We start from the raw sequence: 16493 nt of genomic DNA, 5'->3' as shown, positions 1-16493 counted from the left end.
TCTTCACCTGCGAATGAAAAAAACGATGTCGAATAAGCAAATGACTGAACGTGAATCAAATTAAAGCATAATTCCTTTTGATAATTATGTATATACCATGAAACTGCTCAAACTCGACACACCAATCATCTGCATAAAATGAAGTCAAATGATTGACCGTTGAAGCCATAAACGTGTATCGCAAACCTAAAACCCTATTGCCAAGACAAAAATCAACTGAAATAAAAATGAAAACAGAGATAACCGTCACCTAGGTATTTGAAACGGAAGCCAGCTACAACCACATATCAACAACATTAAATCATTTCAATATAACTTACATATTAGAAAATAACCAAGATATAAAAGAAAATGTATTTACTTCTACTATACCATAATTTAGTCATTCAATACATATTATAACATAAACCCATTTGTAAAATTTAGGAACTTATAACATGCAAGAAAGCTTGAACCTCAACATGGTGTTGAGATGAATCTAACATGATTTTTTCATGAATTCGAGTTATTTTCAGCTTGAACCCGTCGCAACGCATATTCTCTTAATTGGAAGGGGCATGGACTCGCTCGCAAATACCTCAAATCCATAAGTTCTAGGTTCATGATCCCATACCGGTTTATTGTATTTTTATTATTTTTAAAAGATTATTATGAGATTAGGCTTCTTGATTCTTTAACTCAAATTTGACAATTATTGTTCTTCAAAGATTGCCTTCCCCATTCTCCGGTTTGCTCTTCCTCCAACTCCGCATAACCATTTAATTTTGATCCCTTGACTTATATCTAAGAGTTATATGAGTTATAACCTAAGGTTATTTATCTAAACCATACAACTGTCTTATAAACCTAAGACATGATTAAACATGCAATAAGCAAACTTGGCAACCCAACAAATATAAATGCAACCCTTTTGAAATCATACATTAATGTTACAAATGTTCAATATTAGGCTTCCCTTTGGTAAATCAAATTTAACTAATATTGACTTATTTGCTTGCAAAACAATTTAGGTGCATGTCGAAAAGTGCTAGCTTAACTTGAGTAGATTGGTTTAAATAATAAAAACTATAATGGTGTGTTTTCAGATGTGGGATAGGCTGATAGTGTTTTTTTTCTTGTTGGATTGTTTGTTTATAAAGGGTAATTGTGTACAAAAATACGGGTTGGGCTTGCCAACCCGGTTTACAACCTGACCCACTACACCAAAAAAAACGGGTCCAGCTCATAACAATCAGGATCCAACCCGACCCAATCTGTCCGTTCGTATACCAATTCGTAGTCTCGTTTCCTCAAACTGATTTGGACCCGATCCGATTTGAAAACACACAAAAAATCTTAAACCGGTTTTGACCCGATACAAACTAGTTTGATCAGGCTGCACGTGCTTGCCTCGAAACTAGTTTCTAACCCGATTTAGCTTATCCCAAACCAGTTTTGACCAAGAGTTTGACCAACCCAGACCGGCTCTTAACCCGAACTGGTTTGAGTATATAAGTTATTTATACTATATGTGCACAAAAAGCCCGTACCGGAACCGGATCAGAAAAAAAAATTCGAAACCGGTTTTTTTTATATCCGGGTTTTACTACCCGAACACATACCTGGTCCTACCCGTAGGGTACGAATATAGTATGCATTTCAGTACCAAAACCCTATTTGTACCTGTTAGTACCCGAAACTGAGTTTTTCAAATACCCTAAATTACCTAAAAAAATACCCGAAAAGTGCAACCCCCTAAAAAAATTCAATCTATACCCAAAATACATGGAAAGAAACCCGAAATCCCCGGTTTTAGAATACCCACTTCTATACCCGATTCGAACCATGCATATGGTATGATTTTCAAAGACAATACCAAACCCGAACCCAGTTTTATACCCGGGGCTGGCTTAAAAGTTAAAACCGGGTTTTTTCCTTAGACCGTTTAATGTATTCTCAGTCACAGCAGCCCATATCATTCAATCAAACCCTAATCCCTGTATCAACTTTGATCTGAGTCCTACTCTCAATCGATGGCTTACTGGCGCAGTCTCACCACGAAGGCGAGACAATTCTCTCAACAACGATTCACTCCATCAATCTTACTCAATACCCACGAACAAGAAGATCGTAAAACCCAATACCCAGATCAAATTTTTACTCAATACAGAGCACACAGTGCCTTTAGTAACCCATTAGGGTTTACCGGTGGTGTTAGTGGTGGGTTGAGTTTTAGAGATCCGAGATGGGCTCAGTTCGGTCATGTACCCATGACTGCAAGTGGGTTTTTGTTGGCTAGAGGTATTTCCACTGATGAAGCGAATAAGGTTAATTATATGTATGATATGGCCGATGTGTTGGCTGATAAGACTATTGAAGTTGTGTGTACTCAAGCTCCGGCTGTTAGTGAAGTTGCGGTTGCTGCTGCGGATTCTTGGATACCGGTTGCGGCTTTGCAGTATGCGATTGATGGGATTCATAACTTTACTGGACTTAATTGGTATGAAATGGTTTAAAGTTTACATTTTTATGACTTTGATGTCATTAGAGAGTGTGATTTGGTGTAAAACTGATTCTTGAGAGGTGTCAGTTCGTGTTTTAACGTGTTTAATAGGTTAGATACGACGCTCTTAAAACAAGTTTCAAACATGAATACGACTCGTTTACCTACTTTATATGTCATTGCTGCTAAGACAGTTTTAAGTTTTACCTATCAATTTCATTTATTTAAAGAAATAAAAAAAATAAACATTTTTTTGATTAACAATTCTTATCGTGCCTTAACCAAGTGCCCAATTGAAAACCTATCTTGAGAGTGAAATGGATGTGCTTAAAAGATTAATGCTTGATATACCATTTGAATACATAAGTGTCATTTTTAAAAGAAATACACTGTTTAACAAAATAATCTATTACATGCACAGGATTTTTATCAAATAGAGAAATAAAACATACATCCTTTACACCCCTTGAAACGAAGGCTTTAGTATGCAATGTGATTTGTGATTCATGCTAAAAGTTGGGATCTTGATCGTATTTCTAATGTGCTCTTTTGTTAAGTGTTATGTTTCTTTTAAACCAATATGGTTTGTGTATCTAGTGTATTCATAGTAATTTTATTAAAAGTTGGGCTTTTGATCGAGTTTTACAGTGATAGACAATCTTTAGTTTCTACAGTAGCTATTTAGTGTTAAGTCCAAAATATATGAGAATCAAAAGCAGTTTGTAACAAGCAAGGGCGAAGTATAGTTAGGGCCAGGGGTGGCCTCGGCCCCTTCGTTTTTTGGTGCAATAGTGTACATTGTTTTTGTCCAAAAAAATTTATATGCAGTGTAAATTTACTCGTTTGTGCCTGAAAATTTAAGCCCCCCCCCAGTTTATGATTTTTTATACGTATTTTCATCCGGTCCCTTGATGTTTTTGTTTAAGCTGAGCCACTGGTAACAAGTAACTTTGGAATCTGTAGGAAAATCGGTTGTAGTCATTTTTATTTATTTGGAAGAGTAAAATCACCAAATTTATGGTATATGTTACCGTGTTTCGTATAACTCTTTTGATGCTTACATATTTGTCGTGTTATCTGTGTTATAAAAAACAACTGTCATGAGGCCAAGTCTTTTATGTGGTATTATCATACTACATAGAACATGATTTCGATACTTGTTATGCATAATCATCATCATCATCATCATCATCGTACTCAGTATATCCCACCAATAGCAATGCTATGGTAGGGTCTGAGGAGGGTAAGATGTAGACAGCCAAAACAATTAGACAAACAAAACATTCATCTTCTTGCAACAAATGCATTAACTATTAACATGCCATGTGATCCATTTTAAAAAGTTGGAATCTTGATTATGTTTTTTTGTGTTTCTTTGTTATGTCTTTTAAGCCAATACGGGTAGTGTATCTAGTGTATTTGTAGCAATTTAATCTAGTTTCACTTGAAGCTAAAAGTTGGGATTTTGATTGAGTTTCACAAAGCTAGAAAATTGTTTCGTTCTCTTGTACCAAAATAAGTTGTGTATGTAGTGTATACATAGCAATTTAATAAAATTTCACTTGATGCTAAAAGTCAGGATTTTGATCGAGTTTCACAAAGCTAGAAACTCTTTAGTTTCTACAATGACTATTTGTGTCTGTCCCAAAATAGAGAAAAATCATAAGCAGTTTGTAATAAGTAACTCTGAAATCTGTAGTAAAAATGGTTGTATTTATTTTTTTTTTGTTTATTTAGAAGAGTAAAATAACCAAAATTTATGCTTTTTGTTACTGTGTTTTGTATAACTCTTTTGATGCTTACATATTTGCCTTGTTATCTACGATATAAAAAACGACAATCATGATGCCAGGACTTCATGTGGTAATATTATACTACATATCATATGATATCGATACTTGTTGGACGTTTCTTCTTTCAATAGATGTGAACAATAATATTCTGGCGTTGGCATGTGTCAGGTGGGCAAGCATAGTAATAACAACTCTCGTTATTAGAACCTTGACAATTCCAATCATGATCAATCAGCTGAAGGCTACCTCAAAGTTAACTGTAAGTTATCTTTTTATTTATTTATAGTCGGTTCTCATGTCACACAACTTATTCACATTTTACATTTTTTTACACAGATACTGAGACCACAGTTGGAGGAAATTAAGCAGGAGATGCAAGATAGGGTATGCACTCAAACATCTTTGATGCTAATATATCATTTCTTCTTGATTAATTTATTATTAAAAAAGTGATCTTTTGACTTATTTCTGTTATTACTAAATTACCCTTTTTAGGGCATGAGTCCATCAGCTGTAGCTGAAGGTCAAGAAAAAATGAAAAGGGTATTTTCAGAGTAAGCACTTTTTCATGTTTTTTTTTACATGATTATATTAATCTTTAAAATAATTTTAATGTTATAAAAAGTTAATATTTGTACAGGCACGGTGTTAGTACGTTTACACCTTTAAAGGGTCTCCTGATTCAAGGCCCTCTCTTTGTGAGCTTCTTTCTTGCGGTAAGTTATAAATATCATATTCATGGCCACATTATATTTAGTTTAACATTTTTTTTGAATCTTTTACACATTTGATATGCAGATTCAGAACATGGTGGAAAAGGTTCCATCTTTTAAAACTGGTGGGGCCTCTTGGTTCCTCGATCTCACAACCGCTGATCCGTTCTATTTACTTCCTTGTTTAACTGCTTTTTCGTTCTGGATAACTGTGGAGGTAAGTATTTTTTTTCTCATAATAGTTTAATAAATTACATAAATATTAATTAGCTGTGTTATTCAGCTTAACATGCAAGAAGGTTTGGAAGGTAATCCCGCTGCTAACATCATGAAAAACGTTTCAAGGGGTTTTGCTGCTCTTACTGTTCCCCTTACTGCGTCATTCCCAAAGGTACGTATCACAGTTTCTTAAAAAGCTAATTTTTAAGTAAACTGGACATTACTATATTTTTAATTTCAATATATTGCTTTCTGCTTAATGAAAATTGCAACATTCCATTTTCTTGGATGTTTTTGAGTTGCGTTTGCTTATTCTTCTGTTTGATAAGTTAGATTACCATGTTTGATTTTAGGCGTTTAAACAAACTGAACGTTCAGTGATCCGTTGGCGAAACTCGTATATGCTTATCTAATAAACGAGCGCACATTAATTTTTTTGGTTCATTTAGTTAAATGAACGAAAATGAACACGTCTCATTCGTTTATTTATATTCGCGAACATAAATAGTTATATTTGTTTATGCTGGTTTAGTTTACGTTTATTTTTATTCTCAGTGTATGTTCGTTTCTTTATTCATTTAAAAAAACTATGCTCATTACAATTTAGTCTAATTCTATGAAATTAAATATCGCATCTTACTTATGATTGATCATTGATGTCTGGTTATGTTTGTTCATCTGTATTAATTTGTTTGCGTTCGTTTACGTTAGTGAGCTGTTTGTTTATACTATTAACAAACGAGCACGAACAAGAAACCACCGTTCGTTTATATGTTGGTGTTTGATCGTTTGGTCAGTTAAAGTTAAACAAACAAACAAACACGATGCCGCGATAGTATTTGTTCTGTTCGATGCCGCGATACTTATATACAAGAATTCTTGTATATAAGTATCGTTAAGATTATTTTATGTGGAAAATTTGAGTTACATTCAAGATACTTTTGCTTATGCAGGCTCTCTTTTGTTACTGGATCACCTCTAACTTGTTCTCCCTTGTATATGGATATAGTAAGTTCTGTTATTTCAGAAATTGAATTTATTGTTGTAAGCTTACATGATTGATTTATATTTATAGTATTCTTATTTTATTTTATTTTAATGAACTTAGAGAACATTATATGCATACCGTTTAACATATTATTGTTTACTTGTTCTCAGTAATTAAAAAACCGAGTGTGAAGAAGATGTTGAACATACCTATAATAGTACCTCCACCGCCATCTCCCAATAGTGGATCGCAACCAGCTTTCTCATTCTTTGAATCATTGAAAAAGTATGCGGCTGCACAAGCTCATAAACAACATCAAGAAAGCACAAATCAAAGTGCCGGTCCATTGTTACTTTCAAGCAAGAAACCAACTTCAGAAGGCCAGAAATCTTCAAATCAGAGAGAAACACGTGCATCGGTTTTGAGCCAGAGGATCAAAAGACTAGAGAAAGAAGTCAAAGGAAGAAAGAAGAACCACAAGAGGTGAGTATACGATGTATTGAACGGATCTTATGATATGATGGGCACCTGCTTTAATATGCCTATAGAATAAATGTAATAAACATTCTTTTTGACGTTATATATGTACTTGTTAAGAGGGAAAAGAGGGAATCCTCGTTTTGGCATAGGAGATTAGAAACTTGTAGCCAGACAAACTGTAAAAGCCTTGTTTAATTATCGTTCGACTTCTGTTCTTGTCTTATGTGTTTAGCCAGCTATGTCATTTGAGGATTTATTATACTAAACTCTTTTGAAGTCTTTTAAACAAAGTAGACGTTTTAGTGTGTAGTTTTGCAAGTACTTCCTGACTCTTGAACAGCAGTAGGAATAGCTTTTTTAAGAACTACTAATAGTTTTCTAAATGTTTAGATTTTAGATTTGATTTTTTAACTACATATTTTGGGTTATGTTTTTTATGCTTTGGTGATATGTTTTCATAATTGATGTTTTATTTCTAGAGGTGCACAAATCGGGTTCAAATGGAAAACCCGAACCGGTTCCAAACCGGTTTTTTTACACCGGGTTGTAAAATGGCACCGGTTCCAATCAAGAACCGGTTCGGTTCCCGACCCGAACCGATGCCCAAATATGCGAACTTTTAAGAACCGGGTAGGGTATGAACCGGAACCGGTTTTTACGTAAAAACCGGTTCCACCGGTTTTTTTTGAAATTTAAAAATTAGAGCCGTTAGGAACCGGTTCCAACGGCTATATAGCCGTTTTTGACCGTTGGAACCGGTTTTTTAACTATAAATAGGTTATTTTCTTACTATGAATAGCAAGGTTTGTTTGTTTACTTGTTAAACCACTTTCAAAACTATAAAACACACTCCAAACCACAATTAACCTTAAACCGACAACAAATGGCAACCAATGATGACGTTGTTATGGTGATCGAAACAACAAGATGCCCCGATGTTTGGGTTCATTACGATTTGTGTCTCATGACCGACTCACATGAGTTGGCACGTTGCAAATATTGCTCGAAGTTTCTTAAAGCAGGGTCCAACTCGACATTACGAAAACATACGAATAAGTATTGTCGAGAGAAAAGAAGATTGGAAGCTAAAAAAACGGAAGTGGGAGAGTCGTCCGGCTCTACAACCCAAAAATAAGTATTCCCGGATTAAAACGACGGACTTTGTTTTTTATGTTTTAGTTGTTATGTTTAGTATCGTTTATGTTTTAATAATGTTTGTAATAGTTAGTTTTTAAATAAATAAAATGTTCGTCGTTATTAAAAAAGTAACAAAAATTAATCATGAGTAACAAAAGTAATTATAATAAAACAAATCAAAACTAAATATTAGTTGAACAAGTTACAAATAATTTTACCAAAACAAATAATTACAACTCTTCTTCGTCTTCATTCTCGTCTTCACCCTCGTCTTCGTTATCGGAAGAAACCCCGTCCTCCGCCTCCTCATCATGAATATGACGCTCTATTGGTATTTCGTCTTCAAAGTTCGCCTTGTGTTGTACACGATCCACCGCATCCAAATGGTCCTTTAGGCAAATGCAAACCTCTAGAGACTCGGGAGTTAGTTTTGTTCTTCGCATAGATAACACCCTCCCACTAAGAGAAAAAACCGATTCGGAAGCAACCGTTGAGGCTTGTACGGTAAGCAAATCACGAGCCATGGCGGATAGAATGGGAAATTCGTTTTGTTTACCTTTCCACCAAGCCAACAAATCAATATTGCGAATTTCGTCGACCGTTGCGCCCTCAACATAGTTTGCTCCACTATATCGACCAAGTTTGCTACTTGGTGTGTTTCCTCTTTGCCTCTTAGATGCCGATTCACGAATCCCATTCATCAAGTTTATAAGTGGGTCATTGCACGGCCTACCAGTTGTTTTTTTCACAAAAGACGATCTCGTGCTTGGACCATACATTTGAAAATAATGGTCATAAAGGTCTTGAAGGTTTTTGTTGAACTTGTCCTTCGCTTCCGTCGACAGCTTCGGGTCAATCTCGTGCATACCTAAGTTGTCGAATATTTCCTCAATCGTTGTTTCAACCCCATTAACATTCCAATAGGGGTTTAATGCGGCGGCACAAGTAAAGACCGGCGGTATGATTTCAAAATATTTTATGAACTTTTCTTTCATCACCGCAACAATATTTTCGAAGAGTTTGTTCTTCTCCGCAAAGCTTTTAAAAACACAAGACATATAGTACAATTCTTGCAAAACCCAACAACTAGTAGGGTAATAGACTCCCGATAATTTTGTTGTTGACTTTTTGAACACATCAAGATACTCCAACAAATAACCGACTTGGACCCAAACACTTTCCGGAAACATATCGGCCTCGCGTTCTTCAACAAGATTGTTATGAAAAGCTTGTAAAGTTTGGCGTTGGGCAAAAGCACACTTTAACATATGACAAGTTGAGTTCCAACGGGTTGGAACGTCCCAATTCGGCCCCAAATACTTTCTTTCAACCGACTTGCAATAGTTCTTATATTCAAGATGTCTTCTTTTACCACTTTTGAAGACATCTTGTAACATAAGTATAAAGTATTTTAAATCATCACAAATGTGTTCATTGTCAAGACCTATTTGAACAACCAAGTTGATGATATGTGCAACACATCGGACATGAAAAAAATCCCCGAAACAAGGTGGTGAATATTTAATGATAAATTTTTCAGCCGCCTTAGTATTGTTTGAAGCGTTGTCAAACGAAATCGAAAATATTTTATTTCTCAAGTTGTAAGTCGTTATAACTTCATCAAGTAATTCAAACAATTTTTCGGCGGTATGTGGGAACGGGAAGTTTTCAAAAGCGATGGTGCGTTTCATCAATTGCCATGTCACCGGATCAACCCAATGAGTGGTGACACATATGTATGATTCGGGCAACCCGTGTGGTGCCGACCAAACATCAGTAGTTAAACTAACCATGGCTTCTAAAGAATGAAAAGACTCGATTAACTCTTTTTTAGCACACTCCCACAACCTGATACAATGACGTCTTAAGGTAGTACGACTTACATGTGTGTATCTCGGTTGTAGAGTTTCGCGAATCAACGACGTCAACTCCGGGTCATCAAAGTGGTTAAACGGCAAACCTCGTTGAATAACGAACTTTGCCATTCTATCTTGAACTTGAGTCGTGTTGTAACGAAATAGTGTACCATCTTTACCCAAGTCAATTTGATCGGTCGCGCCAATCCCTTTCAACGCCTTGCAATATGGCTTCTCGATGTGCTTTCTCAAAGTAGAGTTGGAATCGTGCTTTAATATTGAACCACATAGTTTGCAACGAGCCTTTTGATAACCTTCGTCATCCACAATCAAATCCCAATTCTTCCATATGTCTTGGTTGCGGTTATGGTTGACTACCGTAACAACCCTTGGGTCCTCCGTAACAGGAACGGGGGCAACAAAAACACTCTTCTTAGCCTGGTTGTTAGTTTTTTTGATGGGTGCCATAATAATATTTAGTTGGATGGTCGGGTAAAGGAACGGGTTTGCTAAAGGAGTAGTATTTTAGTTTGTTTTTGAGTTTGGTGGTGAAACAAGTAATGGAAACAAGTTATATATAGGTTTGGGCATCAAAAACCGGTTCCAATGGCTATATTACCGTTGGAACCGGTTCCAACGGATCTATTGTCTCAAAAACCGGTTCCAACGGCTATATTACTGTTGGAACCCGTTCCAACGGCTAATTGGTGTCTAAAAAACCGGTTCCAACGGCTATATTACCGTTGGAACCGGTTCCAACGGCTAGTTTGACTTTTGTTTGACCCTTCAAAAAAAACCCGTCGGAACCGGTTTTTCCGGGTACGAACCGAACCGGTTCCAATTAAGAACCGGGTAGGAACCGGGTTGGAACTGGTACTGACATACAAATAGGAGAACCGGGTACGATTTTCGGGTACAAAAATACCCAAACCGGGTATTGTTCCAACCGGGTTGGAACTGGAACCGGTTCCGGTTTGGTTCCACCAGTTAGGTTCCGGAACCGGTTTTTTTGTGCACGTCTATTTATTTCGACTGTTTTGACCTTTCGTTGTACAAAACCTGTATGTAGAGTTGATTTCAATGGTACAATATGATTATAGTTATCGGTACAAAGACTGATATTCTCTTCATAGATTTTTTATCAGGGAATGTCAACGTTTCTGTTTAGTGTTTTTCGAATGGTGAGACTAAAGAACAAGTTCACTTGGTCGGCTGTCGAAGCCCCAAGATTATGTCTCACAACCTTAAAATCTCAAAAACACTCCTTTCCCCTCCCTTCGCTCACATAAACTCGTTTGAAGGTGCTCTTAATTTAAAGCTGCAAAAAGTGTAGTTTGGAGCTATCTTTAAGAGTAATCTTGCTTTTCGCTCTCATGTTTAGTGAAAAACAAAGATATATTAGAAAACACCTAATCCGAATCTCAAGCATACATTATGTGTCAAATGACATATTTTAACCCGAACCCATTTTGATCCAAGCATAACTAATATTCTACAATAAGTCCATGTTGGCCCGAAACCGTAATGACCTGATACACAACCTGACCCCTCTTTTGCCAGACTTTTATAGAGGCAACCGGAACAGAAAATACTATAACCCAAACATATAAACATAAACAGAAAAGCTTTGCCAAATCCATATTCATATTTTAAGATTAAGAAAATGTTGCCAATTTACACACAAACAAGAATATATAAAACACTTCAAACCTTTTTGAAGTACAAAAAAAAGAAAAAAAAAAGAAAAGGATACTTCTAATCTCTTTAGATTTAGAAGTATGCCATTTTCTTGTATTTGCTCTTAAATTGTCTCAAAGACCTAATGAAGGAGGATGATGAGCACTTTCTTAAAACTCTCTTCACTCCTTTCTTCAGACCTTATTATTAACTTCTCGAAGAAAAGTCGCAAAAACCGGACTTTCCTCGAAACCTTCTATATTTCCACAATCTTTTAGTCTTCTTTGACCTTTTAAGTCAACGTGTAGCTTGAAACCGACACCTCAGCCGGAGAAGCAGTGTGAATGTACACAAACTCTATGCTTTTTCCAGCTGGCAATGAGCTAGCCCATGCTGGGAGCCCGTATGAACCGCTTGTGGTCTTGGTGAGACCCCAAAGAGGCCCGTATAGCTTAGAAACCGTAATGTTAACTTTGTTGATAGTCTTGTTTGATTTGTTAGTCGGTGTAACCGAGTATCTATTGTATTTTTTACCATTAGCTACCCATGAACTTGTAGTCTTCTGTGTAATGCCGATCAAACCTAAAGAAAGAAAATCTTTATTCATAAAGCTATGATTTTTAAACAAAAACATGATTATTATCAAGAGTTTACCCGAAGATGGAGTCACTTTCGGCTTTGGTTGAACAATGCTTGGTTTAAGAAGAGGGACTTCGACTGCAAAATGATTCAAACAAAGCTTGAAAAATGACCAAAAAAAAAAGCCTCGAAACAAATTTATTGGATTAATCGGTTAATATACCTTGAAGGAGTTGGTTATAACCGCTATGTCCAACATGTAATCTAGCCAATACTCCAAGAAGAGGTGCATTGTTATATGTAGCAGGCTCAGTCTGCTGATAATTGTCTCTATGGTCAGCAAAGTTGTCATATGCATCGGGCCCACCAACAATAGCGCCAGTTAAGAGATTCGGGTCACTTGCTTTTCGGCTATACCACGTAGCATAACCGCCTCTGCAGCTAACAAATGCAGGATTAACCTTAATCGACACAATCGATGAACCTCTATGGTGTCCTTGTCGCGGGTAACTCTTCCCGTATCCAACCATGTAACTTGTTGCTCTCGGGTTGTCCCCAAGTATATAATCCACCTACAAAAAGAACCACAAACTGTTAGAACATAGTTTTCTTGTTTCTGTTTGTTCGTTAAGAAAATGAACGTGCTCGTTTGTTATCAGTATAAACTAACGGTTCACGAATGCAAACAAACAGACATAACTAGGCTAAAACAAGTTAAAAGAAAGTTATTAAACCGGACTAAATTTTAATGGGCCAAAAAGTTTTAAATGAATATATTAACGAACATAATATAAATTTTGTATACTTGAGATTTGGCAAATGCTAGAAGCTCAGGCGGGGTGACGGTGCCAGAAGAACACCGTAAGTTTCTCCGAGCAGAAGTCAAATAGTCAGAGTAAACGGTAAGGAGGAAAGACGCGCTTGTGACAAACTGTAAATTACCATCTTTGTCGGAATATTAATCCTCCGGGAGTCTTTTGAACATTTCGGCCATTTTTACCTAGACACGCACACATGAAATCCTCGGCCTTTTGTTGGTACTTCCCGAACACGGCTCCATGCCCATGGGACTTTCCTCCCATCAAAAACTATGTAACAAGTATACACATACATTTAGCTAAAGTTTCTTTTATAGTTATAAATGTTATAAACCTATAAAATGTACATTTTATAGGTTTATAACATTTATAACTATAAAAGTAACTTTAGCTAAATGTATGTGTATACTTGTTACATAGTTTTTGATGGGAGGAAAGTCCCATGGTCCCAACCGAACTCCGTCATAGACCAACCGGTCCCACCGAGGGCGTCACCGTTTCTACCTAGGTAATCCAAGCAGTACCGGTTACTTGTTGCCTTGTACATCCATGCAGCTGCCCATAGCAACTCATCCTAAAAGATGAAAATAAATAAATAACAAGATAAATATGTAATTTAAGTAACTAAATTTGGAGAGTGTGGTGACATAAAACAAAAGAAAATTGTCGTTCTATAAATAAATGAACTTAATGTTTTCATGATCGTCAACTATTTATTGGTTCACTGATTGGACCGGTTTTAAAAGCCCGGGCCTATTGATGTTTTAAATAATTTAGAAGCATGCATGTAATTAATCCAAATCAAAATATAAAAGTGGTTTATATTTTAATATGGTTTTACAATGGATTATAAATTACGGGGAAAGTTAACGTATAAATTAAATTAACGTTAAACCTGTGCGGCTGTGCGAATCAAGTAATGTAATTATATATACAAATAATGTAATTATATAATTACATCATAGTGTAATTACATTGTATATATATATATATATAATTGCATTGGTTGATTTGTACAGTTAACACGTTAATTTAATTTGAGTAAAAGATGAATCGACGACATACCGCTTATCCACTAACAGACCGGTAGTACTTCTGTGCGACGGTTATGCTACTGTCATATTTACCCCTGTACTTGTCCGCAAAATCAAATAGCTGAAAAAACAAACAACAGTAAATTAGCAAAAGTGGTAGGGGCAGAATGGGCATTTAACATTAAGAGTATGTAATGAGTAGGTGTCATGGCCCACGTGTGTTCACCGACAGTCAACTCGACGGATGAGATCTCTGATCCCATAATATTTCAACGGTGGATGGATGGATGCATGCATGCATATTATCTATCTATCTATCTATCTTTTTAGATCAAACAAACATACCAAACTATGCTGCTTTAAACGTTTGTATTCAATGCATTGGTAATTATACATCCTAAAGTTATTTTCTTATATTAAATACGAAAACGTGGGTGTGTGTTTTGGGGTATTTTTTTTATGTTAGGAAGATATCCCAATTGATGGTACGCCATGCACCCTAGTATAAGACAAATTAACAACACAACAATGCCTACCTATGAAAAGTGTTTTAAAAATCGCTAGTGAGGACTCACGATTAATCGGGATTAACTGAATCGAAATTTAATGTACAATTTTCATTTTTATATATACGCGCACACAGTTTTGTATCTGATTTTCAGTTTTTAACATCCACAAATATATTTTGGCTGTAATCTCGCTTGAAACCGCTTGTTTTAGCTGAAATCTCGCGCGGAACCGCCGATTTTGGTCGAAATCTCACCGAAAACGGCTGATTTTGATCGTAATCTTGCTGGGAACCGCCGATTTTGGCTAGATTTGATCAAACACTGACGATTTTTGGCGGATTTGGCCATTGACCGACTAGCCCAAAATTAATCAATGAAGTGAGGACTGACAATTAATCAGAGATTAATTGGTGACTAGTCGGGATTTTTACAACAGTGGTTGTGAATAGAGGTGGGCAAATAAACCAGTTAACTGAACCGACATGTAATCAAACTGAAACTGAACTGGTTTATCATGTAGAAACCGGTTTGGAATTTATTGAGACTTTAGGTTTGGAACCGGTTTGTAATTTTCACCATCAAAACCGGTTCCAAACCAGTTAAGGTTAACTAAAGCGAAACCTGAACCAAAACCGATCATAACATAATAAAGAAACTAGTTTTACCCAAACCAAAACTGATAATAAACCAGTTTTGATAACCACTCCAGATCTATTATTTAATTTTAAATTGTACACCTCTACTTGTAAAAAGTTCATATTTAATAACTAACGGAAGTAAATAAGTAATCAGTATTCCATGATATGCGCATTATTAATGCGGTTATCTAACTTACACCTGACCGTAACCAGCCTGACTGACACTAAAGCCATGAACAGACTAACTCTAGCTTTATATTTACTTCAACCGACTTGCTATCTTACGCTCATTTATGTGTATTGCAGTCTCCGGTGGGGATATACATATATTATTCAGATGTATTATTTAATAAGATTTTATTGTTACCTAAATAAAGGTGATATAGTGACACGTTACCGGCGCCTTAAAAGATCCTAACTGTATTTACTTCAACTACTCTGCTAACATGCACCGTATTATTAGCAACATGGTTTTGTTTCTCACTAATAAAAAGACCAATGTACAACTTTTCATTAAAAGAAATAAAAATCTCTTTGTTTTTAGTTTGCGTTTCTTTTTTTATTCGGGTTGTGCTAAACGTATCCTAACTTATTGTACTTGTTACACCCCTTTAATTTGTCACGATCGTAACAATATTCTCTTATTTTCAGACTACAAGACAAAAAAACGACCATGTGATTTGATATTTTTAGGGGGGCTACAATGAAAATTTACGGGACACGTTTAGCCAATTCCTTAATAATATACTACCGATTCGGTAGAGATTAGTGAGTTATCAACTGACCTGTGAAGCATGAGTGAGGAGCAATTTAGAGTAAGCGGGGTTGTAGCGTCGGAACACGATGGCAGCGGCAGCCATAGCAGCGGCCGTCTCTCCAGCGAGGTCCGAGCCAGGGTTATTTTGGTCAATTCTATAAGCTTTTCTTGAGGTAGTCATATCTTCTGGCCTTTGCCAACAATAATGGTCGGTATTTCCATCTCCAACCTATAACAAACCATACCATTCAATATATTAACATCCTTATAACACATTTATATTTTGTTTTAAAATATTAAAACCAATCAAGAAAGATTGTAGTACCTCTCCATAAAGAACATTTGGTTGAGGATGAGCTTTTATGAGATAATCAGTACCCCATTTAACAGCTTCCATGGCATGACCAAGCTCACCACTTATAATTGTTACTGTAAATGCCATTGGTAACCCAAACTTAACATTGTCTCCTGCATCATAGTACCCTCCAACAAGATCCACTTTCATACCAACTGAAGAAACGTGTATCGACTTGCTTGTATTCGATCTGCGTTCCTCGGGTATGAGTGTGCTATATCACCGATGGTTTTCCGAGATACGAGTTCTTCCACCTACAAAACGAACAGCACCGTGAGCTTACCCCTCAGAAAGGGACAGAGGGGTTCTCTTTGGGGTAACCCTCCGGTGTGAGAATAAGATATTGCAGGAGAAGATAAGAATGTGAAATGAGTAAAGGATTCAGAATATATTTCTTGCTTGACCCCAACTGTGGAGGTGGTGTTGTATTTATAGTATTAGGGTTTCCAATGATTGGG

At 36.2% G+C, this 16493-nt stretch overlaps 1 protein-coding gene and 1 pseudogene across 2 annotated transcripts; one reads left to right on the top strand and one right to left on the bottom strand.

Moving 5' to 3' along the window:
* Positions 1 to 1957: 1957 nt before the first annotated feature.
* On the top strand, positions 1958 to 6867 carry LOC143584967 (mitochondrial inner membrane protein OXA1-like). Its single transcript, XM_077066876.1, has 9 exons — positions 1958 to 2479; positions 4444 to 4534; positions 4612 to 4659; positions 4771 to 4829; positions 4916 to 4991; positions 5074 to 5205; positions 5272 to 5379; positions 6161 to 6215; positions 6366 to 6867. The coding sequence occupies exons 1-9, from the start codon at positions 2013 to 2015 to the stop codon at positions 6680 to 6682; spliced, it is 1353 nt and encodes a 450-aa protein (XP_076922991.1). The 5' UTR covers positions 1958 to 2012; the 3' UTR covers positions 6683 to 6867.
* A 4463-nt stretch (positions 6868 to 11330) lies between these two features.
* Positions 11331 to 16185, bottom strand: LOC143584962 (endoglucanase 6-like; annotated as a pseudogene). The gene is made up of 8 exons (XR_013144469.1): positions 16006 to 16185; positions 15709 to 15909; positions 13808 to 13897; positions 13152 to 13316; positions 12730 to 13012; positions 12148 to 12496; positions 12000 to 12062; positions 11331 to 11927 (listed from the first exon to the last, which is right to left on the bottom strand). The product of XR_013144469.1 is annotated as an endoglucanase 6-like (transcript).
* Between the last annotated feature and the right edge of the window lie 308 nt (positions 16186 to 16493).

This window comes from Bidens hawaiensis, unplaced genomic scaffold, assembly GCF_021521415.1.
Source record: "Bidens hawaiensis isolate Kalapana, Puna unplaced genomic scaffold, B.hawaiensis_p1.1 tig00033516_1, whole genome shotgun sequence".
Lineage (NCBI taxonomy): Eukaryota > Viridiplantae > Streptophyta > Magnoliopsida > Asterales > Asteraceae > Bidens > Bidens hawaiensis.
Note: the sequence above shows the minus strand (reverse complement) of the source record. Positions and strands in the feature narration are given on the sequence as shown.